Genomic DNA, 25,316 nt, shown 5'->3' with positions numbered 1-25,316 from the left:
TATGTAAAGATAAAAGTATTTAATAAGATTATTTCATTCATTCAGATCTAGGATGTGTTATTTTAGTGTTCCCTTTATTTTTTTGAGCAGTGTACTTTCTGTAGCACACACTATTGGTCAACAAGAGCTACCAAAATGATTATATGAAGTGTGCCAGGCCTTGCAGTCCCAAGATAGAAGGGGGTAGGGGAGGATTTCAGCTGGCAAGAAAATGGCCTTGCCGGAATCCCCCCCTTCTAATTTCCTTAATTTTGTCACGAGTCAAATACTTTCTATCGAACAACCTTCACATCAGGATAGGCAACCGAAATTAATAATTAATGTATGTGTGTTATATTAAACCTATAGGAGGGAGTAAAATTTAGGCAAGCAATAAACATTTCAGAACAACTACTTGTCGAATAAGACATGGGAGAGATTACGAATTTTGGCAAAGATAAGTATTTATAGACCAATACACTTGAAACAAATAGCCAAACCGAAAACTGCAGACATTACTTGTGCCTCCCCCGCGATCAAACCGACATAAAAAATAAAATGAAACGCAGCCTAACGTGATCGTTGACAGCTGCCTTGAAGGGGAAAAAAAAGAATGCTTTGTGCTACTAAGATCAGTGAAATGTAGGCTAAACGGAGTGAAGTGCAGAAATCAACTAGCAAGCAAGTCACAGCAATTAAGAATTGCGTGTGTGCGCGTTCACGCGAAGGGGGGGAGAATTCTGGCAGCGGGAGATTTTCGGCACAACACCTGAATGCGACATGCATTCAGTTATATCAGTACATTTGTAACAGCCTAAACAGTACGATAATTCTATTCGATCAAATAAGTGTCATTCGACACTCATAGGCCTCCATACAACGAAGTTGCTTATCTCACCAGGACATTTTGGGCGGAGTAATGCTGCATTCATGACAACTTCGAATTCGTAGAAAAAAAAAAGAAACTCATGACGTCAGTGATCTTCAGGTCGGGAAGTCTAGAAAGATGTCCGAGTTTCCGACTTGCAATTCCGGTTGGATGACCGTTCAAACGATTTTTCCCAGTCGGAGCTCGTGTTTTCTGAGTTCCCAGTTTTCTTGAATGCACTGAAGTTGGAAGTTAGAGATTTCCGAGTTCCCAGTCTTTTTGAATGCGACATTCCTTTGCCAAAGTAATTTGTTGCAATGTCACTAGTTTTGTTTTCAGGCATGATTGGGATGTTTTTATTTATTTGAATTAAGCTTTATTTAACTAGGCGACTTGCGAATTCTTATTAATTTACAATGATGGCCTACCCCGGCCAAACCCCTCTTCACCCTGACCGCGTTGGGTCAATGGTGCGCCGCCCTATGGGACTCCCGATCACGACCGGTTGTTATATAGCCCGGGATCGAACCCGGGTCTGTCGTGACACCTCTAGCTCTAAGTGCCTTAAACCGCTGCACCACTCGTGAGCCCGAAATGTTGATAGCTTCTGCAACACCATAGAGTTATGTGAGAAAGGGCTCATTATGTACGCGTCATACATTGTTTCTATGCGTTTGCAATAAAATAAAAAATAGAAAAATTAAAATGTGAAATATTTGTTCCAATGGTAACCAAAAATATGATGCACAAATATTGATGTGTTTCTTCAGCGATAAACGAAAGAGCTATGAACCCGTGACGTAATGCTTAATTTCGCAGTTGGGCGTACCCGTAGAGAATAATAGAGGCCTCTAGTGGCTAAAAGGCTGTTTTAGCATGAGTTACGCCATTGAGGGCTCCCAAACAAGCTTCCGCCATTTTACAGGAGTCAAAGTAGTGAACTGGGTGGGGATTCCTATGGGTTGTAAAACTTGAATGGTGCTGCCCATGCTGTCACGTACGCCATAATGACACAGATATAAAATGTGTTCTCTATCTATCTCTATGGGCGTACCTATTGCTCATGCGCACCCTTTCGGCTGTGTGTCACCCTCGGCGAAAAGGTGTTTGGAAGTATCTCGTGTGTTTTAGTGCTTGAGATTGACAGTTTTTGTTATCATGCTTTGCTGAATTTAAACAGTCTGTCATAAATAACGAAGAAAGGGAGTACCGACAACAATGCTGCGTGTCTGCTTGAAAGGGGCAAATTCTGCAGCGCGGGTAAGTATCACTGTTCTAAATGAAATATCTAGCTAGTTATCTAGCCTGCTAGCTATGCTAGCCGAGCGGTCATTCAGTGACCCAGAGACAGGGCCTACACCACTGTGTTTGTTGTTGGGAGAAATAAACAGTTTACGTCTTCAGACATGTTTTACAACCTCTCCTCACAACATATAGTGTACGGAAAGGTGAGAATCCAATGCCTTAACATGACGTTCTATGTTAAATGTCTTCATTGAAAGAAAGCTGTGCTGAATTTTGGCTACTGAACGTAACTTGACGCAAATCTTGACATTTCATGCAAATCACGTAATTACGTAGTGGAAAGAGGCGTATTTCTATTGATTGACTGCACTGCCTTCCGAATAAAACAAAGACTCGAGAGTGACACGAGTGTGTACCAATGCACACCGTCGAATTGGAAGCGGGGCTCGGTGGTTGTATGATACATTTTTGTATTAATATTGTGTACATGTGCGATAACGCAAATGTTGTAGTCGTGAACTTGTTTTGCTACACACGTTCATGTATCTAATGTGTAGGGGAAATGTGGTCTCTGCTACTGTTTCATAGCACAATCAGTTTCATTTCAACTAGCTACGTGAAAAAGAAAGGACAAATGCACATTCATATCATGGGGACATGACCTTGGCAAATTCTTAGTTCATAGAATGACCTGAAGAAAGTGATTTTTGTTTGTGGAAACGTTTCCATTGAAGAAATGCACACATGTAATAACGGATTAATGAGCTTTTCTTGTCAACTATCCTATTCCAATGAATTTGAATAGAACAAGACCTGGTGTATTTTGTATAGGTCCCATAATAGACATGTGGTGCTCCTGTGGATAGCGCGTGTGTATACTGATCTTCTTCTCCTTTCCATAGAAATGCCTGTGTGGGAATAGTGTCCCCCTTCACCCCCTCCAGCAATGTCGTAGCTACACTTCAGGAGGCTCAGGGTAGGTGACTAGTCTCCTGCTGAGTTACTTAAGTGACTAAATGCTACATTGAGCTGTTTATGTTAATTGATAGAGCAGCTACCTTACTGTCCTTGACCCGTGCATGTAAGTAAATCAATGTAAGAGAGGAAGGAGTAAGTTACCCTAAAGCTGCACACAAGCACAAAAGCCATTATCAATGTGATATTTTTTTTTTTATCATTCTGAATGGCCACTGCTTTGTTTGCTTTCTCGTGTGTTTGAATATCTTACCTCTGACTTGTACTTGCAGGTCTTCTGCAGGAAAGATTGTAGCTGCCAGTGTCCTCACTGTGGGTGGAGGAGTTGGTGGCACAATTCTATATGCCAATTGGGATCCCAAATTCAGGGCCAATGTTGAGAAATCCATACCATACTCAGATCAAGTGTTTGGACTGGCTCTCGGCCCAGCAGCACCTCCACCTGTTATAAATAAACCAGTAAGTTAAATAACCCGTGTTCTAGAGCACATTTTGAGGAGTCATAGTTTGTCATTTGTGTCATTACATTTTACTTAGTCTGTTGTCAAACACAAGCTAGCTCATCTAACAAAAATAACCACATACAGATGTTCACATTCAATTCAATCTTCCCTGACACTATTCTTCTATTACTGTCCTGAAGAGAAAGGTTGAACCTGTTCAGATTTCCTCCATGTCTGAAGTGTGGAAAGACTCGAAGCAGCCAAAGGCCAAAGAGGTTGAGAAGAAAGCAGAGCAGCCAGATGCTGAGGGACCCCCTGCTCCAGCCCCTCAGGAGACCCTAGAGGGTGAGTTACAGCTGTGCCTGAAAGAGCTGATGTACTTCATGCTCTCTGAGGTGTTGAAAAAATATTATCTTGTGAGTCAAGTACTAAGAACGTTGGCACGCCATTGTTTTTAAGACTATTTAATTAAGAGGGATCAGGTGCTTAATGTGAATATCATCCATTTAGAAGTAGCATGCTTCTGGAATCCAATTTTTCACAACAAACCCATGTCTTCTCTCCTTTGTCGAACTGAAATGATCTGCTGAAATTGTGTTGTTTACTTGGGATGGTTTACTTTATTGTTCTTACAAATACAAATTGACTTGAACTGTTAAGTTTTCTTGCTTTTGTCGATGCATGATTAGACACTTTTCAGGTTAGCAAAGAGTTATCCTCTAAATCACTGAACATTGCATAATCGCATGATACTTTATGCCTTTAGATCTATTTATGTGATATATAATCTTAGTTTTCCCCTTAAATTGGTAGCTCCTTGGAGAGTAAGTCATTCATTTACTCTTGATTTTCTTTCTTAGCTAATTGTTCAGTATCTTGACATGTGGCAAGTTTCCTAATTAGCTGATGGCTTTACGAAGGTGGTCATTAGCCCTCTGCAGAACTTACATTGTTATTTAGCTAGGTTAACCATTTTTAGTTTAAGGGCCTTGAGTCTCTCTGTGGTATTGATCAATCCAGTGAAGGACATGAAGGACGTGACTGTTGATAGGAACTGAGTATTTCATCTCAACTAAATGAGTCTTCAGTACTGAAGTAGAGGAATGTGATGCAGGTCACATGTCTGCTGTGGGTTTTGAGAAGACCAGTTGACGATCAGGTGATAGATCTAGTCCGTCAATGTAAATCACTAGAGTGAGAGAATGGGTATCTGCCTGTGTTACTTAGAGGTTTGCCTTCTTATCTACAGCTATGCTATGAGTCAGTATTGCTGCTGTGTTGTTGAGTGTGCCAGTTCCACATGTCCTGTTGGTTACCATAACACAGCCTTGCCAAGAAGACCAGTCAGTCCTCTGATGTTGAGCTCCACTGTGTTGTTGCAGAAGCTTCTGCTCAAGTGGCACAAATCCTTTCAGCCATTGGCGAGGTGCCCTCTGTGCCAGCCCCTGGAACCCACGAGGCAGAGGTCGTGCCTCTCCCAGCCGCCCTCGAGGGGGTCCCGGCAGGTCAGAACCTGGTGGATACAGCCTCCCCTGCATGGGTGCATGGCGCTCTCTTTCACTAATATAGGGGGTCCTAGGGTGCATGGCTCCATGCTCTATGCCTGCTCTTCTCTAATACTTGTTTTTCTTTCCTGTTCATTATTCTCCTGGTGATTTTATTTGCCACCTCACCCTTTCACCTCTGTTTACTGTACACCTCTGCATAAAGACTCTTCATGCTGTCCCCTTCGAGCCCCTAAACTAATCACTACACCTCACAAAACCCTTAATCCTAGATTGCACTAGCTTGTAATGCATATGATATGTATCTGTGTTACTTTTTTGGTATTTAGAGGTTATATGTTGTGGATGAGTGAGTTGTTCATGTTAGTGGGTATTTTACTATACCTGTTCATGCCATACTACAGTCGTGGCCAAAAGTTTTGAATTACACAAATATTAATTTTCACAAAGTCTGCTGCCTCAGTGTCTTTAGATATTTTTCTCAGATGTTACTATGGAATACTGAAGTATAATTACAAGCATTTCATAAGTGTCAAAGGCTTTTATTGACAATTACATGAAGTTGATGCAAAGAGTCAATATTTGCATTGATGACCCTTCTTTTTCAAGACCTCTGCAATCCTCCCTGGCATGCTGTCAATTAACTTCTGGGCCACATCCTGACTGATGGCAGCCCATTCTTGCATAATCAATGCTTGGAGTTTGTCAGAATTTGTGGGTTTTTGTTTGTCCACCCGCCTCTTGAGGATTGACCGCCAGTTCTCAACGGGATTAAGATCTGGGGAGTTTCCTGGCCATGGACCCAAAATATCGATGCTTTGTTCCCCGAGCCACTTAATTATCACTTTTGCCTTATGGCAAGGTGCTCCATCATGCTGGAAAAGGCATTGTTTGTCACCAAACTGATGGTTGGGAGAAGTTGCTCTGTTTTGGTACCATTCTTTATTCATAGCTGTGTTCTTAGGCAAAATTGTGAGTGAGCCCACTCCCTTGGCTGAGAAGCAACCCCACACATGAATGGTCTCTGATTACAAGCACCACACTCCTTTTGAAGCTTCCAGTCTGTTATTTGAACTCAATCAGCATGACAGAGTGATCTCCAGCCTTGTCCTCGTCGACACTCACACCTGTGTTAACGAGAGATTTACTGACATGATGTCAGCTGGTCCTTTTGTGGCAGGGCAGAAATGCTGTGGAAATGTTTTTGGGGATTCAGTTCATTTGCATGGCAAAGAGGGACTTTGCAATTCATCTGATCACTCTTCATAACATTCTGGAGTACATGCAAATTACCATCATATAAACTGAGGCAGCAGACTTTCAAAATTAATATTTGTCATTCTCAACTTTTGGCCACGACTGTACAGTGTAATCTGTAGTAGCAGGTAAGTGCTGCAGGTAAGTGCTACATGTATGTGAATGGAATGTAGGGCATGTGTTTTTGTGGCCATGATTTTGTCTGCAGAGCAAAATGTACTTAGTGTGTTCTGTATCCCCCTTTGCTGCAGCAAAATGTACTGAGTGTGAACATGAGCCTGCAGTGAAGGAGCGTCCTGAGGGTGAAGTGGCTGCCCGTCTTGCTGAGCAGGATAAGGCTGAGCAGGACCTCCTGACATGTAGGTGTCTCATCTTTCCTGTCACTTTTTGCTATTAGTTATGGTGCCTGTTACACTGTAACAACATGTATTTACTCTGGCTTAAAGCATTATATACAATGAAGACAAATGCAATACATGAGTCAATGAGTACAATGGACGCATTATTATTTTCAGCAGATTGCCATTGATGCATGGTCTTATTACATTATGGAATGCAGGTTTGACATGGGGATTGCTTAGATGGCATCATGATTGACAAACAAGGTAACCAGGCTGTGTGTGTGCTGTTGCAGCTCTGTCATCCAATCTGGAAGATGCTCTGGGCAGCACAGCCAAGGTGACCCTGCAGGCCATTGGTGCTCAGGAGGCAGCTCTGCAGGCCATTGCCCAGCACACCCGCCAACTGAGGGAGGCCATGGAGGCTGAGGTGAGGAAGGGACATATCTTCAAAAACAACCCAAACTGGAGAGATTTTTCAATTGTTTTTAGCTTCATGTTACATCCAAGTTCTGTTGTGAATGTTTGTTTTGTGACCCTGAAACTGAAGGCCTCAGCGTCTGAGGAGAGGAAGGGACACGGGTACACATTCTGAGAAAGTGTAACCCAACATGTTGTGATTTCCTAATTCAATCCAAATCCTTTTGTAGATGTTTGTTTTTTTAGTCATCGGAGGCCAGGGAGGGGGCTGAGGTGAGGGGGGTGGACATATTCTCAAGTGTGAAAAAGGGAGTTCTGCTAGCTATTCAAGTCCAGCAGTTTTTCATTACATTAAAATAGTGCACGATATAGCCAAAATATCATATTGCGATTATATTTTTTCACATTTTGCAATAGCGATATGAGTTGCTATGTTGCAAAACGCTTGGGTGAACTCTTGGAATATAGTGCTGTTGGGCATGACAAAGAAAGAACTCAGCAAGGATGAGTTATTTTCCATCCCCACATGGGGATTAAAATGGGACATTGCACAAACGAGATGCTGCAGTAGATCTGGACCACCACAACTCGCACCTCCTATTTTCAGATAATAAATCTTCTTAGGGATCATCGTCCCGTCAACGGGACAGTTGTAAATCATGCAGCGCCTTGTCACGATCACACATTTTAGAGAAACAACAAATGTCGGTACACTAAAGTGTTTTATATCGGCTGAAAGCTTACATTCTTGTTAATATAACTGCACTGACCAATTTACAGTATCTATTATGGCTATAAAAAAATGCAATGCTATTGTTTGAGGTGCGCTAACAACAAAACACTTTTTTTCACCGTAATAGGTTTGCTAAATTCACCTCTGAAGGTGAAATATGTACTTCTGAAATCTTGCTCTAATTTATCATCCAAAGGGTCCCAGAGATAACATTAAGTGTCATTTTGTTAAAATCCTTTTTCATATCCTAAAAAGGTCCATATAGCATGCACGATCGTTTTTGTATTTCCACTCGTTCAATTTTCTAAGAAAGGAATCTATGAAAATCTTACCCTAATTGTTTCAACTGTTCAAATCACATTCGTATGGATTCCTCAGAGATCCTAGAACGTAACCAGACTTCATTATATCATTAGGGGTGTAGTATATCCTATAGGACACCACATTTGCTCAGAGAGCGACGCTGTCATGGCACGCCGATGACGCGGGCGGTCTTCACTTGATTGACTGTAACTTTGTCAAATAAGCACCAATCGGGGTCAAACTAAGCTAGCTAGATAGCCAATGAGTTGGGCTTTACGGGAGTATCCGGAGACCCTGTATCTGTGGCAAAATGTAGTTGCTAACCTTGTGCGACAGTATGCCTTTTCCTTTTGGACAAAAATGATAAGAATATGGATAGTTATGAAAACTGGGTGTTTTGCAAATATTGAACTTACAATATGGCTACTAATACTGGAGAAGCTAAATCAAAGTCCAAGTATACAGATTTGATGATATTCTTGCAGAAAAATGTAATTTAAATGTCTCCTTCACGATTTGCCCAAATGTAACTGACTTCACACTAAAACTCATGTAGTTTGCTCATACTTCAAGTTATCCGTCTGAAACGTTGCACATATTCTGCTGCCATCTTGTGGACACCATCAGAATTACAAGCAGAGTGATGGCTAGATTTGGGACCTTTGTTGCATTTCAAAGATGGTGGTAGAAAAAGGAAGAAAAAAAACGTTTTTCTTCTACCAGATCTATTGTGTTATATTCACATTTCCACATTCACATTTCCACAAACTTCAATGTTTACTTTCAAATGGTACCAAGAATATGCATATCCTCGCATCAAGGGACTGAGTTACAGGCTGTTAGATTTGGGTATGTCATTTTAGGTGAATATTGGAAAAAAAGGGGGATATCCCTAAGAACAAATGTTATCATACAGAACACGTATGTTTATTGGAAAGCAGCAGAATTTTTTTTTACACTCTGCATCATGGTTGGAAAGATATGTAGTGTGTGTGCATGCAGAGTGAATATTGCAGCCTCTTGCAATATGGCTATTTCCATATAATATTGCCGATATGGATAATGTGCATAAATGTGATTTTAATAATTAAATATATTGCCCAGCCCTAATCCAAACTAATTTGTATTGTGAATCATTCATGATGTGAATTTTTTGTTCTTTAGGCACCCCCTGATAAGAAGTCTACCCAGTGGAGAGTCTTAGAAGATGCACTGAGTGAACGCAGCCGATCAGTAGACGAGGCTGGAGCAGCCGTCCTCAAGGCCAAGTAAGAGCCGCTTGATAATTTATTAACGTTATGTTGGGGTCACCAGTATACACTACTTTTTTTGTTTCAGACGATTTGGTGATATTAAAGTTTGAAGTGGTGTATTTACTATTTTATGCTCACTAAAATGAACTTAGTTTAAAAAATATATATCTCAATAATAGTTGTTGATGCCGAAAAGGCTTTCAACCGGCTTTAATGGCATTTCCTATTCAAAACTTGAGAAGCTTTCAACTTTCCAGCTGAAATAAATTGTATAAAAAAATATATAACTGTCCTAAAGCAAAAATATACACACAATGCATTTTCTGATGAAATTGCTTTAGGAATGGGCACAAGAAAGAATGTCCCCTCTCCCCCTTGTTTGTACTGGCAATTGAACCGCTTGCAGAAATAATTAGACAGGATCAAACGTAACAGGTATTGGTGAACATGAATATAAACTAAATGTATTTGCGGATCTCCTGCTGTACCTGACCAATATTGAAAACTCAATGCCCCCTAAAAATATTTTCAGGATAACCTAAAATCTCAGGATATAACATGCACGTAGAAAAAATGAAATGATGGCAATAAGAAAAAGAATAACTCATGATCTACAGTGGACCACAAAAACATCTAAGATACTAATGGTGGGTTGCACCAGCATGGTTTAAATGAATCTAGGTTTATTAATCAGATGTTGCACCACTTAGATATACTGATTCAGATTAAACATTATGATTAACGGTTTTAGACTGATTAGTGACATGTTACACCAAAATGAGGTATTTCGTGAGTTGAAACAAAGTAACTAGCCTACTTGACAAATGAGGCCACAAAGTTGCTGTTTCTTGATTAAAATAATAACAATGTAACGTTAGAACTCCTGCAACTCCATCTGAAAGGTTCTCATGAGTTGGCTGATTTGAAATAAAATCTGATTTGCCAGTACTAGACAAAACAAATGTTAGCTATTGTAGCTAGCTAGTTTATAAATCAAGCTAGCTAGCGTACAATAATATTTGTAATTCACTTAACAATATTTAGCAATTAATTATTTGTCCGCTAGCCACATGATCATGGCATTGTCGGAGCTGATGGAGTAATTCAGTAACGTACTGGAGGATAAAAAGACAGACCACACGACTGTCAAGAAGAAGGAAGACACCTGGTCCATTTTATGCAACAAATGTAATGGATCGACACCGATTTTAAAGAGGACACAAATCGGATGAAAGCGTGCTGGAAAAAATGTAAAACTAAAAAGGATGTGGCAAAGGAGAGGCGGGGGCTATTTCAGAGGGTGGTGCGGTCTGCACAACGCATCACCGGGGGCAAACTACCTGCCCTCCATGACACCTACAGCACCCGATGTCACAGGAAGGCCAAAAAGATCAAGGACAACAACCACCTGAGCCACTGCCTGTTCACACTGATATCGTCCAGCAGGCGAGGTCAGTACAGGTGCATCAAAGCTGGGACCAAGCGACAGAAGCTGTTTTTCAATCTCAAGGCCATCAGACTGCTGAACAGGAATCACTAACTCAGAGGCTGCTGCCTACATTGAGACTCATATCACTGGTCACTTTAAACAATGCCACTTTAAATAATTCAACTTTAATATTTTACATATCTTACAGTATATACACGTGATATGAGTTATGTATTTTATACCATCTAGTGCATCTTGCCGCTCGGCCATCGCTCATCCATATATTTATATGTAGATACTCTCATTCACCCCCTTTAGATTTGTGTGTATTAGGTAGTTGTTGGAGTTGTTGGATATTACTGCACTGTCGGAACTAGACGCACTAGCATTTCGCTACACTTGCATTAACATCTGCTAACCATGTGTATGTGACCAATAAATAAAATATTTGAAATGCAAAGCGAGTGAACAGAAATCTAAATCAAATCCATATTTGGTGTGACCACCCTTTGCCTTCAAAACAGCATCAATTCTTGTCGGCACACTTGCACAAAGTCAGGGATTTTGTAGGCATATAGTCAGGTGTATGATTAAACAATTATACCAAACGTGCTAATGATCATCAATGCAATATGTAGATTGAAACACAATCATTAACTGAAACAGAAACTGCTGTGTAGGAGGAATAAAACTGGGCGAGGAACAGCCAAACTCAGCTAACAAGGTGAGGTTGCTGAAGACAGTTTACTATCAAAAGTCATACACCATGGCAAGACTGAGCACAGCAACAAGACACAAGGTAGTTATACTGCATCAGCAAGGTTTCTCCAGATGTGCTGTCTAAGCTCTTTTGAAGAAGCACAAAGAAACAGGCAATGTTGAGGACCGTACACGCACGCAGTGGTCGGCCAAGGAAACTTACTACAGCAGATGAAAGACACATCATGCTTACTTCCCTTCACAAACGGAAGATGTCCAGCAGTGCCATCAGCTCAGAGATGTTGGCAGAAAACAGTGGGACACTGGTACACCCATCTACTGTATGGAGAAGTCTGGTCAGAAGTGGCCTCCATGGAAGACTTGCGGACAAAAAGCCATACCTCCTACATGGAAACCAGGCCAAGCAACTCAACTATGCACGAAAACACAGGAACTGGGGTGCAGAAAAATGGCAGCAGGTGCTCTGGACTGATGAGTCAAATATTTGGCTGTAGCAGAAGGCAGTTTGTTTGCCGAAGGGCTGGAGAGCGGTACACGAATGAGTGTCTGCCGTCAACGGTGAAGCATGGAGGTTCCTTGCAAGTTTGGGGCTGCATTTCTGAAAATGGAGTTGAAGATTTGGTCAGAATTAATGGTCTCCTCAATGCTGAGAAGTACAGGCAGATACTTATCTATCATGCAATACCATCAGGGAGGCATCTGATTGGCCCCAAATTTATTCTGCAGCATGACAACGACCCCAAACATACAGCGAATGTCATTAAGAACTATCTTCAGCATAAAGAAGAACAAGGAGTCCTGGAAGTGATGGTATGGCCCCCACAGAGCCCTGATCTCAACATCATCATGTCTGTCTGGGATTACATGAAGAGAGAGAAGCACCTGAGGCTGTCTAAATCCACAGAAGAACTGCGATTAGTTCTCCAAGATGTTTGGGCCAACCTACCTGCTGAGTTCCTTCAGAAACTGTGCAAGTGTTCCTAGAAGAATTTATGCTGTTTTAAGGCGAAAGGTAGTCACACCAAATATTGATTTGATGTTTATTTTTCTTCTGTTAACTAACTTTGCATTTTGTTAATTGATAAATATAATCTATTAACATGTTTATTTTTGAAAGCATTCTTACTTTACAGCATTTTTTTCACAGTACTGTATATACACTGCTCAAAAAAAATAAAGGGAACACTAAAATAACACATCCTAGATCTGAATGAAATAATCTTATTAAATACTTTTTTCTTTACATAGTTGAATGTGCTGACAACAAAATCACACAAAAATAATCAATGGAAATCCAATTTATCAACCCATGGAGGTCTGGATTTGGAGTCACACTCAAAATTAAAGTGGAAAACCACACTACAGGCTGATCCAACTTTGACGTAATGTTCTTAAAACAAGTCAAAATGAGGCTCAGTAGTGTGTGTGGCATCCACGTGCCTGTATGATCTCCCTACAACGCCTGGGCATGCTCCTGATGAGGTGGCGGATGGTCTCCTGAGGGATCTCCTCCCAGACCTGGACTAAAGCATCCGCCAACTCCTGGACAGTCTGTGGTGCAACGTGGCGTTGGTGGATGGAGCGAGACATGATGTCCCAGATGTGCTCAATTGGATTCAGGTCTGGGGAACGGGCGGGCCAGTCCATAGCATCAATGCCTTCCTCTTGCAGGAACTGCTGACACACTCCAGCCGCATGAGGTCTAGCATTGTCTTGCATTAGGAGGAACCCAGGGCCAACCGCACCAGCATATGGTCTCACAAGGGGTCTGAGGAGCTCATATCGGTACCTAATGGCAGTCAGGCTACCTCTGGCGAGCACATGGAGGGCTGTGCGGCCCCCCCAAAGAAATGCCACCCCACACCATGACTGACCCACCGCCCAAACCGGTCATGCTGGAGGATGTTGCAGGCAGCAGAACGTTCTCCACGGCGTCTCCAGACTCTGTCACGTGCTCAGTCTGAACCTGCTTTCATCTGTGAAGAGCACAGGGCGCCAGTGGCGAATTTGCCAATCTTGGTGTTCTCTGGCAAATGCCAAACGTCCTGCACGGTGTTGGGCTGTAAGCACAACCCCCACCTGTGGACGTCGGACCCTCATGGAGTCTGTTTCTGACCGTTTGAGCAGACACGTGCACATTTGTGGCCTGCTGGAGGTCATTTTGCAGGGCTCTGGCAGTGCTCCTCCTGCTCCTCCTTGCACAAAGGCGGAGGTAGCGGTCCTGCTGCTGGGTTGTTGGCCTCCTCCACGTCTCCTGATGTACTGGCCTGTCTCCTGGTAGTGCCTCCATGCTCTCGACACTACGCTGACAGACACAGCAAACCTTCTTGCCACAGCTCACATTGATGTGCCATCCTGGATGAGCTGCACTACCTGAGCGACTTGTGTGGGTTGTAGACTCCGTCTCATGCTACCACTAGAGTGAAAGCACCGCCAGCATTCAAAAGTGACCAAAACATCAGCCAGGAAGCATAGGAACTGAGAAGTCGTCTGTGGTCACCACCTGCAGAACCACTCCTTTATTGGGGGTATCTTGCTAATTGCCTATAATTTCCACCTGTTGTCTATTCCATTTGCACAACAGCATGTGAAATTTATTGTCAATCAGTGTTGCTTCCTAAGTGGACAGTTTGATTTCACAGAAGTGTGATTGACTTGGAGTTACATTGTGTTGTTTAAGTGTTCCCTTTATTTTTTTTTAGCAGTGTATTATAAAATTATACCACAGAAAACTAACTTTTAAGGGATCAATGACTCTGTGCTTGCTATGTTTGGCTATGTGCAGCAGGGATTAATTCTCTCTCTCTGGTGTTTAGGGCTGAGCTGGACAAGCTGAGAGGAGTGATCGATGGAGCCAAGCACTTAAAGATTGCTGCAGCCCGGCCATCTATCCTGGCTGCAGAAGAGAACCTTCACAGCATGGTGGTAGATCTGGACAGCGTGGTGACCAGGGTAAACTGGCCCTGTTTTACACTGTTAGGTTGGGATGCAACCCATGTGTTATTTCATATACTGAAAAAAGAAAAACGCAACATGAAAGTGTTGGTCCCATTTTTTTATGAGATTAAATCAAAGATCCCCGAAATGTTCCATAACCACAAAAAGCTTATTTCTCATATTTTGTGTACAAATTAATTTACATCCCTGTTAGTGAGCATCTCTCCTTTGCCAAGATAATCCATCCACCTGACAGGTGTGGCATATCAAGAAGCTGATTAAACAGCATGATCATTACACAGGTGCACCTTGTGCTGGAGACAAGGCCACTCTATGTGCAGTTTTATCACACAACACAATGCCGCAGACGTTTTGAGGGAGCGTGCAATTTACATGCTGACTGCAGGAATGTCCACCAGAGCTGTTGCCAGTGAATTGAATGTTACTTTCTCTACCATATGCCACCACCCAACGTCGTTTTTATAGAATTTGGCAGTAAAGCCCTTTTTTGGGGAAAAACTCATTCTGATTGGCTGGGCCTTCTATGAGCTGTAACTCAGTAAAGTCTTTGAAATTGTTGTGTTTTATATATATTTTTTCTCTGTGTGTGTATATGTATACATACATATTAATATTAGTGCACCACTGGGTCAAATGTAGTGCACTACATGGAGAATAGGGTGTTATTTTAGACACATACGTAGACAGTATTGATCATTCTCTCTTATGTCATACTCTGCATACTTGTTTTTCTGGTTAGATGTCTGTTTAACCTATCCTGATGCGTCGTTACTGCAGGTCCAGACAGCCCAGTCCGAGGCTAAGATTGTGTCCCAGTACAGCGAGCTGGTGAACGAGGCCAAGGCCCAGTTCCAGAAGGAGCTGAACAGCATCACTCCAGAGATCCAGGCCAACTGGAAGGGACTCAGTAAGTCAGATTCACCCCTACATCTTACTCCCATAACCCACCCACATTTTAACAGTTCGGCTTTGCAGTAAGCCTTTGAAAAACTGTGCACGGCATCAATGACATGCTTAGGTTCAGTTAGTCTTTCTGCGATTCTTCGCCTCCTTGTCAACCGCATTGGAGCAGGTCCAAGCCCCTCTAATGCGTTTTGAGAAGAGAGGATGCAAGGAAAGGTAACTGGTTTAGGCTATAGAACCATGGGGGGCAGGATAAATCGGCTCTTAAATTCACGGACTGGCCCTCGGCCATCTCCCAGCAGGGAAGCTGACTCAAGATGACCTCAACTCCCTGATTGCCCATGCCCACCGACGCATCGACCAGCTAAACCGAGAGCTGGCTGAGCAGAGGGTGAGGGAGCAGATCCACATCGACTCTGCCCTAGAGCAGCAGAAGCTGGAGGACAAGAAGGCCCTGGAGGTGGCCGTCTCCACCGCCCTGGAACACAACCGAGAACAGATGCGTCTGGAGCAGGAGAAGAAGGTGAGCTAAAGGGCCTTTCTTTATTCGTCTAACTATTAACCAAATGATCCTAAGGTCTATACCTCGTTATAGGGCAGCATTCATCCGTTTTGATGGATGGACTTTTCCTTTCCTCGCACAGTAGGTTGTAGCAATCTTGCTAAATGTTTGCTCTGTTGGACACATGAGTAGAATGAGACCCAACTGGGTTGGCGGTTTCGATTGATGACTGCATCTGTGTCCATCACCAGGTAGAGGAGACTCGGGAGGTGATGGAGGCAGAGATGCGGACCCAGCTGCGTAGGCAGGCTGCAGCACACACAGACCACCTGCGTGACGTCCTCAAGGTGCAGGAGCAGGAATTGCGCGCCGAGGCAGAGGAGGCAAGTATATCCATATTGAACATCCCATCTACTGTGACACATACATAATCACAGCCTATCAAACATCCTTCATATTGAAATCCAGGAGATAAGTTTAGCCAGCCAACAAGCCAATTGTTTATTCAGTGTTTTGAGTGCTTGTCACTGCTACAGCTGACCTACTTCCTGTTAATATTTAGCAATGCAAACATTAACCTCTTGGGGCCACCCCTTCCCGTTCTTATCCCGGAAACGGGATTGCTTGACAAGATGCATGGCACAAAATTCAAAACAGCAAAAATCTAATTTCACACCATTTGAAAGATAAACATCTCCTTAATCCAACCACATTGTCCGATTTCAAAGAGGCTTTATGGTGAAAGCATAAAGTTAGATTATGTTAGGAGAGTACATAGACAAAAAATTACACACAGCTGTCACCAATAGCAGAAAACCAGCTAAAATTATGCACTAACCTTTGACAATCTTCATCAGATGACACTCCTAGGACATTATGTTAGACAATGCATGCATTTTTTGTTCTATCGAGTTCATATTTATATCCAAAAACAGCATTTTACATCGGCGCGTAAAATGTATCTCCCCAAAACTGCCGGTGAATTTACAAAAATACTTATTATAAACGTTGATAAAATATTAAACTGTTATTCAAAGAATTATAGATTAACATCTCCTGAATGCAACCGCATTGACAGATTTCAAAATAACTCTACTGGGAAAGCACACTTTGCAATAATCTGAGTACTGCGCTCAGAAAAATACACTAGGCAATACAGATAGCTGCCATTTTGGAGTCATCTAAATGCATAAATAACATTTAGAAATATTCACTTACCTTTAATAATCTTCATCAGAAGGCACTTCCAGAAATCCCAGGTCCACAATAAATGTTGTTTTGTTCGATAAAGTTCATAATTTATGTCCAAGTAACTCCATGTTAGCGCGTTCAGTAAGCTACTCAAAATGTAGGACGCGCGTTGTATAGCATCAATCTTTAGGGCCATTTTAACGTGAAACTTCAGTAATATTTCAACCGGACCATTCCTGTGACTTGAAAAACGTTTTGGAACAGAGCTTCCTCTCTCGTGAATGCGCGCCAATGAAGTGATGTCCTTCCCTGGGTGACCAACTTCCCAGCCTTCTCATTCGGTCTCTGTTCATCATAGACGCCTCAAACAACTTTCTAAAGACTGTTGACATCTAGTGGAAACCTTAGGAAGTGCAAAATGAATCCTTAGTCACTGTGTTCCATTGGCAATGACTTGAAAAAACTACAGGCACAAGATTTTCATTTCCTGCAGGTTTTTGCCTGCCATATGAGTTCTGTTATACTTAGACACCATTCAAACAGTTTTAGAAACTTCAGTGTTTTCTATCCAAATCTACTAATATGCATATTCTAGTTTCTGGGCCAGAGTAGTAACCTGTTCAAATTGGGTACGTTTTTCATCCGGTCATGAAAATACTGCCCCCTAGCCCCAACAGGTTTTAAGAACCCCTAAAATCATATTTAATGCAAACTGAATGAACATGATTTTAATTGTCTCCAGATCCTGAACAGCTCGTTGATGGAGAAGGAGACAGAGTACCGTCGTCTGACACAGGACCAACTGGACAGCTTCACCCTGGACATGAATGCAGCTTACGCCAGGCTCAAGGGCATGGAGGAGGCCATTGACAGTGAGTGAGACAGACACACGCTGTTGTGGTGGGTTCTGTATGAGATACTAAAGTGTAGTCATGTTACCCTACAGGTCATGTTATAGCAGAGGAGGAGGCCCGTAAGGCCCATCAGCTGTGGCTCTCAGTGGAGGCTCTGAACTACACTCTGAAGACTGCTGCCCTAAATGACCCCACCGAGCCCCTAGAGGGCGCCGTGCAGGCCATCAAGGAGAGCTGTGCCGAGGATGAGTTTGCCCAGGCCCTGGCCACTGCCTTGCCCTCCGAGTCACTCAGCCGCGGCGTCTACAGCGAGGCCTCTCTCCGCGCTCGCTTCTACGCCATCCGCCAGCTGGCCCGCCGCGTGGCCTTGATAGACGAGACCCGCAACAGCCTCTACCAGTACTTCCTATCCTACCTGCAGGCCACGCTGCTCTTTGAGAAGGCACAGGAGGCACCCCCTGCCAAGCTGTCGGCCGAAGATCTCGACACGTTCAAGCTGCTCTCCTACGCTGCCTACAGCCTGGAGCATGGAGACCTGGAGTTGGCCGCCAAGCTTGTCAACCAGCTGAAGGGCGAGTCGCGCAGGGTGGCTCAGGACTGGCTCAAAGAGGCCCGGCTCACACTAGAAACGAAACAGGTGGTCAGCCTCCTGTCTGCATACGCCAACGCAGTGGGGTTGGGCACCACCATGGTGCCTTAGATCAGTCCAGGTCCATGACATGGGAGTGTCCTATCTGCATCAACAGCAAGCTCTGCCCTCGCCATGAGGAATTAATTTATGAATAAAGGAAATCTGTTTGAAGCACTACTATACCACTGATGGGCGTATCCCAGAAATGTATTAAAACATGCTCTCTTTAGAACCTTCCCAAGCATCTACAAGAAAATGAGTAGTACTAATGCGTTTGATGTACCTATGGTGTCCTCAGTCAGTGATCTCAGCAGGTGTAATGTATGAGATCCCTCACTGGGTGTGCTGTTTACATCAGTGGTTCCAAACTCCAGTAACCCCAGACACTCACCTGAAAGCTTGACAATTAGTCAAGTTGAATCAGGTGAGTTTGTCTGGGGCTACAACAAAATGTGTACTGTTGAGGGCACTGGAGGGCTGGTGAGGGTATTTGCGTTGGGAACCACTGGTTTAGATAGCTGGACCCTTGATCCAATACCACCCTGTAACTTGTCTCTCACTAGCCTTGTTCACCGTTTCGGCTCACAATGTGTTATTCGCTTTGATCATGTTTCGTGCAGAATCAATTGTCATGCTATTTCCTCCCTGTTAATATTGGATATCAATAAATTGTGGCTGTCCAGTTAGTTGGTACATATTTATTAATCTGTGGTACACTAAATCACATGACTTTCACATTCAGTATGCTGTAGCTAATGCCTCTGCATTTACAATGAATGAATTGTAGTACTGGAGTTGGCTACAAACATGTTACTGTTCAATTCATATTTTGCATTTCAACCTCTGGCCATTCAGAATCGTATGGACGTCAGAGGTTTGGCTCAACCGGTAGATTAAGACCTGTAATCTGTATTAGACTTCATCACTCGGTGACTTCAGTTGAGACCTCCAGCTCAGACAGAATAGTCCTACATGGAAGGGAACAAGGACATAATTAGATATCTGGTGCCCAAAAGAGTTGATCGCACATGAAAAATATAGACCACGTAGTCATTCTTCAGAGAGCTCAAACTCCTGCAGTACCCTCTCAGCCAGTTTGGGGGTGCTGGGGAGACAGAAGCTAGCTGAGATCTGTACCAGCTCCATAGCGTGCTGAGGGTCGTTGATGCTGGCCAGGAACTCCTCCATCAGCTCCTCACTACAAGAGTACAGTTAATAGATGGGTCAGAACTAGGGTGCCTAGATGGTGTTTACATTTACATAGTATTCACGTAAAGACTTACGATGGAACTCTGTTTTTGGTCTTGAAGAGCTTCAACATATCCCTAGATTTAAAAGATAAGGATTAAAATAGTGAATTATGTCAATTGGCTCAACTTAAGTACCCCATGGCTTTGTGTCCAGGTCTACTCACCATGCCTGCTGCTTCTTCTGGGCTGCCAGTAGGACAGAGGTAATGTTGGTCATGGCAGTGGCTGTCCACTCCAGAGCCATCCTGGCTCCTTGCACCTGCTCATACAGGCTCCTCACATCCAGCGCACACACTGCAAAAGACTCCTGGATCTGCATGAATCCCAATAGATCTCAGTCAGAATGTAGAATACAAAGTAGATGACAATTCACAGTAAAAAAAAGTAATGATGGAAATGTATTTTCTAGCTAGGTGTCCATCTCTGCCTCACCTCAGGACTGTGCTTGTCCCTGGCCATGAGTGACAGCAGCTCCTCCACTAAATCTGACTTGTTGTCATGCCCCATCCGTCGGATGTCTGGGGGGGGTAAACCAAAGCAGAGGTCGATTACAGGCCTTTACAATCTCCAAAGGGCTTATATAGTCAGACAATCCACATGTTAGTTATTGTTTTGTATTTTTCATTACACTACTATAACCATGTTTCCATCCAGTTATGTGAGTAAAGTCATATCACCACAGCAACAGGAAGTTTCGGCGTAATTTAATGAATGCAGACAATTGATTTGTCAGTAAAAATTAATTATGCAAGATATGCCGGTGGAAACGGCTTTGCGCAAATATTGATAGAATAACATATCTAAGTAAATTTGGAGGCACACGATGACATGGTGTGTGGTCCTCCCACTACGACTCGGGGAAATCATGCAGTTTATTGGACTACAGATTAAATAAATGATGAACTTCACAGGGTGGTGAAAGTGCAGTGTGATCTTGATGCTCCTTTCCAAAAAATAGAGGGTCCTATTCTGGTGACATGATGATCGATGCTTCACAAATGAAAATATTCTCGCTCATCCATAATAATCTCATGTAGACCAGCCTACCCGCGAGCTGTTGGGTAGAGTGCAGTTGCCAAGATCAGAGTAAGAACATTTGCTATGTAATGCAACAGTGGTGACAAAAGTATCGGTAGAGTTGATAATGCGATTGAAACAAACTTTTATTCGGTATGTGAAAATGTATATTTTGTTTGCACTACGTCATCACAAACTGATTTTTAGTCCATTTGATGGAAACATGCCACTGGTGGGAAAATGTTCTTTATGCGGATTCTAGAATATTTGCATGAAAGTCTGTCGCCAATTAGATGGAAACCTAATTAATGAATCTAGCAGTACATTTACTTCCAACCCACCTTTCCATATCTGTGGGATCATGTCCAATCTGTTATCAGTGTCCAGTGCCTGGAGCAGATCTCTCATTCCTTGTGGATTGGGGTAATAGAGCTATGGACCAAAAAAGTTGAGAACATTAGTCTTAGAATGCATGTGAGTATGAATACAATGTAAATGTCAATGTTGCCATGTCTGAGTGCTTACAGAAGGAATCAGTTCTTTGTACCACTTCAGCACCACATCTATGTGTTCCATCATGCAGAGCAGGTTGAACATTCTGCCACTGAACAAACAAGAGGTCAGAGGTGACAGTGTATTGGAATAAGGTGGAGAAATGCTACTCTCCAATGTTGATTTGCAAACCTTTTTAGAAGGTTTACTCACAAATAGATACTCTGTTGGAAGGAATCTCCCAGTAGCCTCCAGTTCTCTCCCACACTGAGCAGGTCATGCACCCTGTACGCTGCCTCAATGTCCTTGGTATCCAGACACTGGGAACAGAGACAACAGGTCTTAAACAGTCACCACAAACATACTGAAATATTCAAATACATACATAGTTGTATTCAAGACTACTTACAATTCTCATGGCACTGGAGAAAAAGTTTACTGGGAGGGAAAATAAAGTCAAAGCTACATTCAAAATGGCATGAATCACTTGGTCAATGAAATTACTGATATGGACCTCTACTATCGGTCTTTAAGATTGAAATGCTGCAGGCATACCATCATCTGGATCCTGAGCAACAAATGTCCTTCCTGCCACCTCAGTCATCACTTCCTGTAGGATATCAGTCTGCCCTTGGGAAGGAGACGCTAGACAGGACAGAGAGAGAAAGATAGTAACAGAAACATGGAACCACTCTCCCCCTAACCTACCACCACAAACCAATCAAGAAACTGTTCAATAGAAATCAAGACAAAATATCTACAGTACCTACTCATTCAAGGGTTTTTTATACTATTTCTACATTCTTGAATAATAGTGAAGACATCAAAACTATGAAATAACACATATGGAATCATGTAGCAACCAAAAAAAAAAAAAAGTGTTAAACAAATCAAAATATATTTTATATGAGATTCTTCAAAGTAGCCACCCTTTGCATCTTGGCATTCTCTCAACCAGCTTCATGAGGTAGTCACCGGGAATGCATTTCAATTAACAGGTGTGCCTTGTTAAAAGTTAATTTGTGGAATTTCTTGCATTAAGAAGGAAAGAAATTCCACAAATTAACTTTTAACAAGGCACACCTGTTAATTGAAATGCATTCCCGGTGACTACCTCATGAAGCTGGTTGAGAGAATGCCAAGAGTGTGCAAAGCTGTCATCAAGGCAAAGGGTGGCTACTTTGATGAATCTAAAATAGATTTTGATTTGTTTAATACTTTTGTGGTTACTACATGATTCCATATGTGTTATTTCATAGTTGTGATGTCTTCACTATTATTCTACAATGTAGAAAATAGTAAAAATAAAGAAAAACCCTTGAATGAGTAGGTGTGTCCAAACCTTTGACTGGTACTGTAGGTATTCACCTGCTTTGTAGAAAATGCCCAGAACATGGTCAAAAGAAGCCAAACTGGGTGCTAAAAGAAAATAAATAATATGTTAGGACACTGCTATAATTCACATATACTGACATTAATTTCCTTCAGGAGTGTTACTGATGCATTCTCTTACTCACCAATGCCCATAGCCTTCATCTCACTGAGCGTGTGCAGAGACTGAGCCCTGGCTAAGGAGCCACAGCGACGAAGGGCCTTCAGCAAAGCATTAAACGTCAGCAGATCGGGCTTCACCTTCTGCTCATTCATCTGCTTTAGTAAGTCCTAAGAACCCAGGAAGGAGGAGAAAAAAAGAAGAGAAATGGGCATGACATAAAAACAAAAACAGGGCAGTCCTTAGACAACAGGAAAAGGTTCTACAGTATAAGTTGCTTCCTATACACTTACAACAATCAGGTCCCATTTCTCAGTGTACCTCTCACGGACTTCTGGTGCCGCAGAGATCAGAGCATTGAAGGTGTGAACATCCGCTGGAGGAGGTAACGACAAGAAATGTTTCAATTCACACACCAAGTATTATCATCAGTAATCAGAACTGTAAATGCCATCCATCATGGCAGACAGAGCAAGAGAGTGTTTTTCTCTCTCTCTCTCTCTCTCTCTCGTTGAATAATGAGAGTAGAAAACAAATTCAGTTGTTCACATGGACAATAAAGTTGTATTGTATGGCATGTTATCTTTGTAAATATATTCACCAGTCAGTCTGTTGTTCAGCATGTCTGTGTATGCGTTGAATGCCTTCACATGAGCTCCATACTGGGGATTTAATGCACACATTTAATCAGAAACACCTTAGAAACAAACCGACTGTACAGAAAACATTGTCCAATTCAACATCTGACGTACCTTGACCATGCCTCTGATCAAAGCAGAGTATGCTCGTGTGTCACGTTCTGGAAGCAGGTTAAAGATCCTCTCTGCATTGTTGTTCTCCCTGCATGACGAGGTGATACGTTTGTAGGATAGTGCATGTCAATAAAGGCATTACTTGCAACGTTTTCTCTCTAAACGTAACGCCACTCAAACAACTCACCTCCAAACTATCCTCACTAAGTCGGAGGCTCTCCGCAGCCTCCCTTTCCTCCTCCGGCCCTCCTCCTGCACCTCCTGAGCCTGAGGGAAAACCAACAGAGGTCCAGAGGTAAACAACACTGAGCTGTGACAGAACTAGCTATAAAGTATAAACAACAGTGCCTCCCGAGTGGCGCAGTGGTCTAAGGCAGTGCTGGCTATGCCACTAGAGATTCTGGGTTCGAGTCCAGGCCGGCTGCGACCGGGAGACCCATGGGGCGGCCACGATTGGCCCAGCGTCGTCCGGGTTAGGCCGGCAGGGATGTCTTTGTCCCATCCAGCACTAGCGATTCCTGTGGCGGGCCGGGCGCAGTGCATGCTGACACGGTCGCCAGGTTTTTCCTCCGACACATTGGTGCGGCTGGCTTCCGGGTTAAGTGGGCATTGTTTCAAGAAGCAGTGCGGCTTGGTTGGGTTTTGTTTCGAAGAACGCACGGCCCTCGACCTTCGCCTCTCCTGAGTCCGTACGGGAGTTGCAGCGATGAGACAAGACTAATTACCAATTGGATACCACGAAATTGTGGAGAAAAAAAAATTAAGTATAAACAAGTAGAGGCCACATAAATAATATCCTACCACATCTTCTGCCTCTGGCTTGTCATCTTGCACAGGGTCACGGTCTCCATAGAGACAAATAAGGTCCAGCAGGTCATTAGCGGCATCAGTAGACACGGTGGTGCCTGCATAGAGAGAGCGGGCAAACACTTACCAAACAAACATTTCTAATCGCAGTCTTATTGAACCCCCCCATAATACAATGTCAATTGTACTCTATAAATAATACATGACAATTAATAGAAATGTGGGTGACTTACCTGCCTGTAGCAGCTGATCGTACATGTCTACTGCAGCCTTCACCTTCCTCAGCATGATGCGCTCCAGCAGCGCTGCCTCACTCACTTCCTCAATACGCAGCTCCATGGTCTCTGGCATTAAGCACTGTAGGACAGACACACAGCAGTCTCAATTACCTATCTATCATCGTGCAGCTTTCCTCATTCAAAATAACACACTAGAATCAAACTTACTGGAATATGTGGTTCAGCAAAGTCTTTCTGGAAGAACTTGGGGTTTTTGTTGACAATGTGGTTAGCTGCCATTCTGCCAGACTCCTGGGAGAGGGAGTACAATTTCTGTAGAGGACAAAAAAAACATCAGTGCAAACTGGCTAAAAAGAAGCAGCACATTTCCAAAAAACTCCTGTCCATTACTTACAAACTCTGGAGACGTCCTTGGAGTAAGATAAGGATCATCCTGGAACATGTAATGTGGTGCAGTGGGGTCCTGAAAATGATGATTGTGCATTGTTTAGGCCATCATGGCCTACTACTTCTGTCAAAATATACATGGAAATGCAATGCAGACTTCTTACCCTGTTGACGGTGGATGCAAGAGCTTGCAGCACAGCCCATTTGCTCCTGTCAGAGCAAGAATGGTTATTATTCGTCACAATATCAAACAATTGGTAACTTGGTCTTGAGTGATTTCAAATAGATTGAATACAACATACCATGTTTTCTTTTTGGGAATGACAATTGCCTCTGCAGACTCTGTAATAGAGTTAGAAAAAGAAGGATTCTA

General features: G+C 42.8%; 2 protein-coding genes across 6 annotated transcripts in view; one reads left to right on the top strand and one right to left on the bottom strand.

The window, feature by feature from the left end:
• Nucleotides 1-1,806: 1,806 nt before the first annotated feature.
• immt (inner membrane protein, mitochondrial (mitofilin)) lies at nucleotides 1,807-19,193 on the top strand. 3 transcript variants are annotated; one of them, XM_045724075.1, is made up of 14 exons: nucleotides 1,807-2,107; nucleotides 2,995-3,068; nucleotides 3,340-3,526; nucleotides 3,711-3,855; nucleotides 4,893-5,015; nucleotides 6,524-6,631; nucleotides 6,907-7,040; nucleotides 9,231-9,334; nucleotides 14,285-14,420; nucleotides 15,204-15,333; nucleotides 15,632-15,852; nucleotides 16,083-16,214; nucleotides 17,765-17,894; nucleotides 17,969-19,193. In XM_045724075.1, exons 1-14 carry the CDS (start codon nucleotides 2,066-2,068, stop codon nucleotides 18,574-18,576), a joined length of 2,274 nt encoding a protein of 757 aa, XP_045580031.1. In that variant the 5' UTR covers nucleotides 1,807-2,065; the 3' UTR covers nucleotides 18,577-19,193. The 3 variants fall into 3 exon arrangements, with proteins under 3 accessions (XP_045580031.1, XP_045580030.1, XP_045580032.1); XM_045724074.1 differs by having other exon boundaries at nucleotides 15,629-15,852; XM_045724076.1 differs by lacking the exon at nucleotides 4,893-5,015 and having other exon boundaries at nucleotides 1,835-2,107; nucleotides 15,629-15,852.
• Nucleotides 19,191-25,316, bottom strand: part of ptcd3 (pentatricopeptide repeat domain 3) — a 6,616-nt gene continuing 490 nt past the window's right edge. The window contains exons 3-24 of one of the 3 annotated variants that reach the window (XM_045724077.1): nucleotides 25,246-25,285; nucleotides 25,108-25,153; nucleotides 24,951-25,019; nucleotides 24,764-24,868; nucleotides 24,551-24,674; nucleotides 24,312-24,415; nucleotides 23,698-23,777; nucleotides 23,511-23,598; nucleotides 23,360-23,420; nucleotides 23,052-23,134; nucleotides 22,784-22,928; nucleotides 22,635-22,685; nucleotides 21,822-21,911; nucleotides 21,676-21,704; nucleotides 21,480-21,586; nucleotides 21,300-21,378; nucleotides 21,116-21,206; nucleotides 20,190-20,275; nucleotides 19,922-20,070; nucleotides 19,791-19,832; nucleotides 19,561-19,705; nucleotides 19,191-19,478 (exon numbers count right to left, since the gene is read on the bottom strand). In XM_045724077.1, coding sequence (XP_045580033.1) covers nucleotides 19,476-19,478; nucleotides 19,561-19,705; nucleotides 19,791-19,832; nucleotides 19,922-20,070; nucleotides 20,190-20,275; nucleotides 21,116-21,206; nucleotides 21,300-21,378; nucleotides 21,480-21,586; nucleotides 21,676-21,704; nucleotides 21,822-21,911; nucleotides 22,635-22,685; nucleotides 22,784-22,928; nucleotides 23,052-23,134; nucleotides 23,360-23,420; nucleotides 23,511-23,598; nucleotides 23,698-23,777; nucleotides 24,312-24,415; nucleotides 24,551-24,674; nucleotides 24,764-24,868; nucleotides 24,951-25,019; nucleotides 25,108-25,153; nucleotides 25,246-25,285 — 1,817 coding nt within the window. In that variant the 3' untranslated portion in view covers nucleotides 19,191-19,475. The remainder of the gene's footprint in view (nucleotides 19,479-19,560; nucleotides 19,706-19,790; nucleotides 19,833-19,921; nucleotides 20,071-20,189; nucleotides 20,276-21,115; nucleotides 21,207-21,299; nucleotides 21,379-21,479; nucleotides 21,587-21,675; nucleotides 21,705-21,821; nucleotides 21,912-22,634; nucleotides 22,686-22,783; nucleotides 22,929-23,051; nucleotides 23,135-23,359; nucleotides 23,421-23,510; nucleotides 23,599-23,697; nucleotides 23,778-24,311; nucleotides 24,416-24,550; nucleotides 24,675-24,763; nucleotides 24,869-24,950; nucleotides 25,020-25,107; nucleotides 25,154-25,245; nucleotides 25,286-25,316) is intronic. The other 2 variants (XM_045724078.1, XM_045724079.1) reach the window with 2 other exon arrangements.

This window comes from Salmo salar, chromosome ssa09, assembly GCF_905237065.1.
Source record: "Salmo salar chromosome ssa09, Ssal_v3.1, whole genome shotgun sequence".
Classification (NCBI taxonomy): Eukaryota; Metazoa; Chordata; class Actinopteri; order Salmoniformes; family Salmonidae; genus Salmo; species Salmo salar.
This window is presented reverse-complemented; position numbering and strand designations above follow the sequence as displayed.

What these genes read in the sequence shown, in the direction of transcription:
- immt (XM_045724074.1), top strand. Translation starts at nt 2,066, where the DNA reads ATGCTGCGTGTCTGCTTGAAAGGGGCAAATTCTGCAGCGCGG. An exon ending in TACACTTCAGGAGGCTCAGG is followed by an intron (nt 3,069 to 3,339) that starts GTAGGTGACTAG and finishes TTGTACTTGCAG; the next exon opens with GTCTTCTGCAGGAAAGATTG. An exon ending in GCAGCCGTCCTCAAGGCCAA is followed by an intron (nt 9,335 to 14,284) that starts GTAAGAGCCGCT and finishes TCTGGTGTTTAG; the next exon opens with GGCTGAGCTGGACAAGCTGA.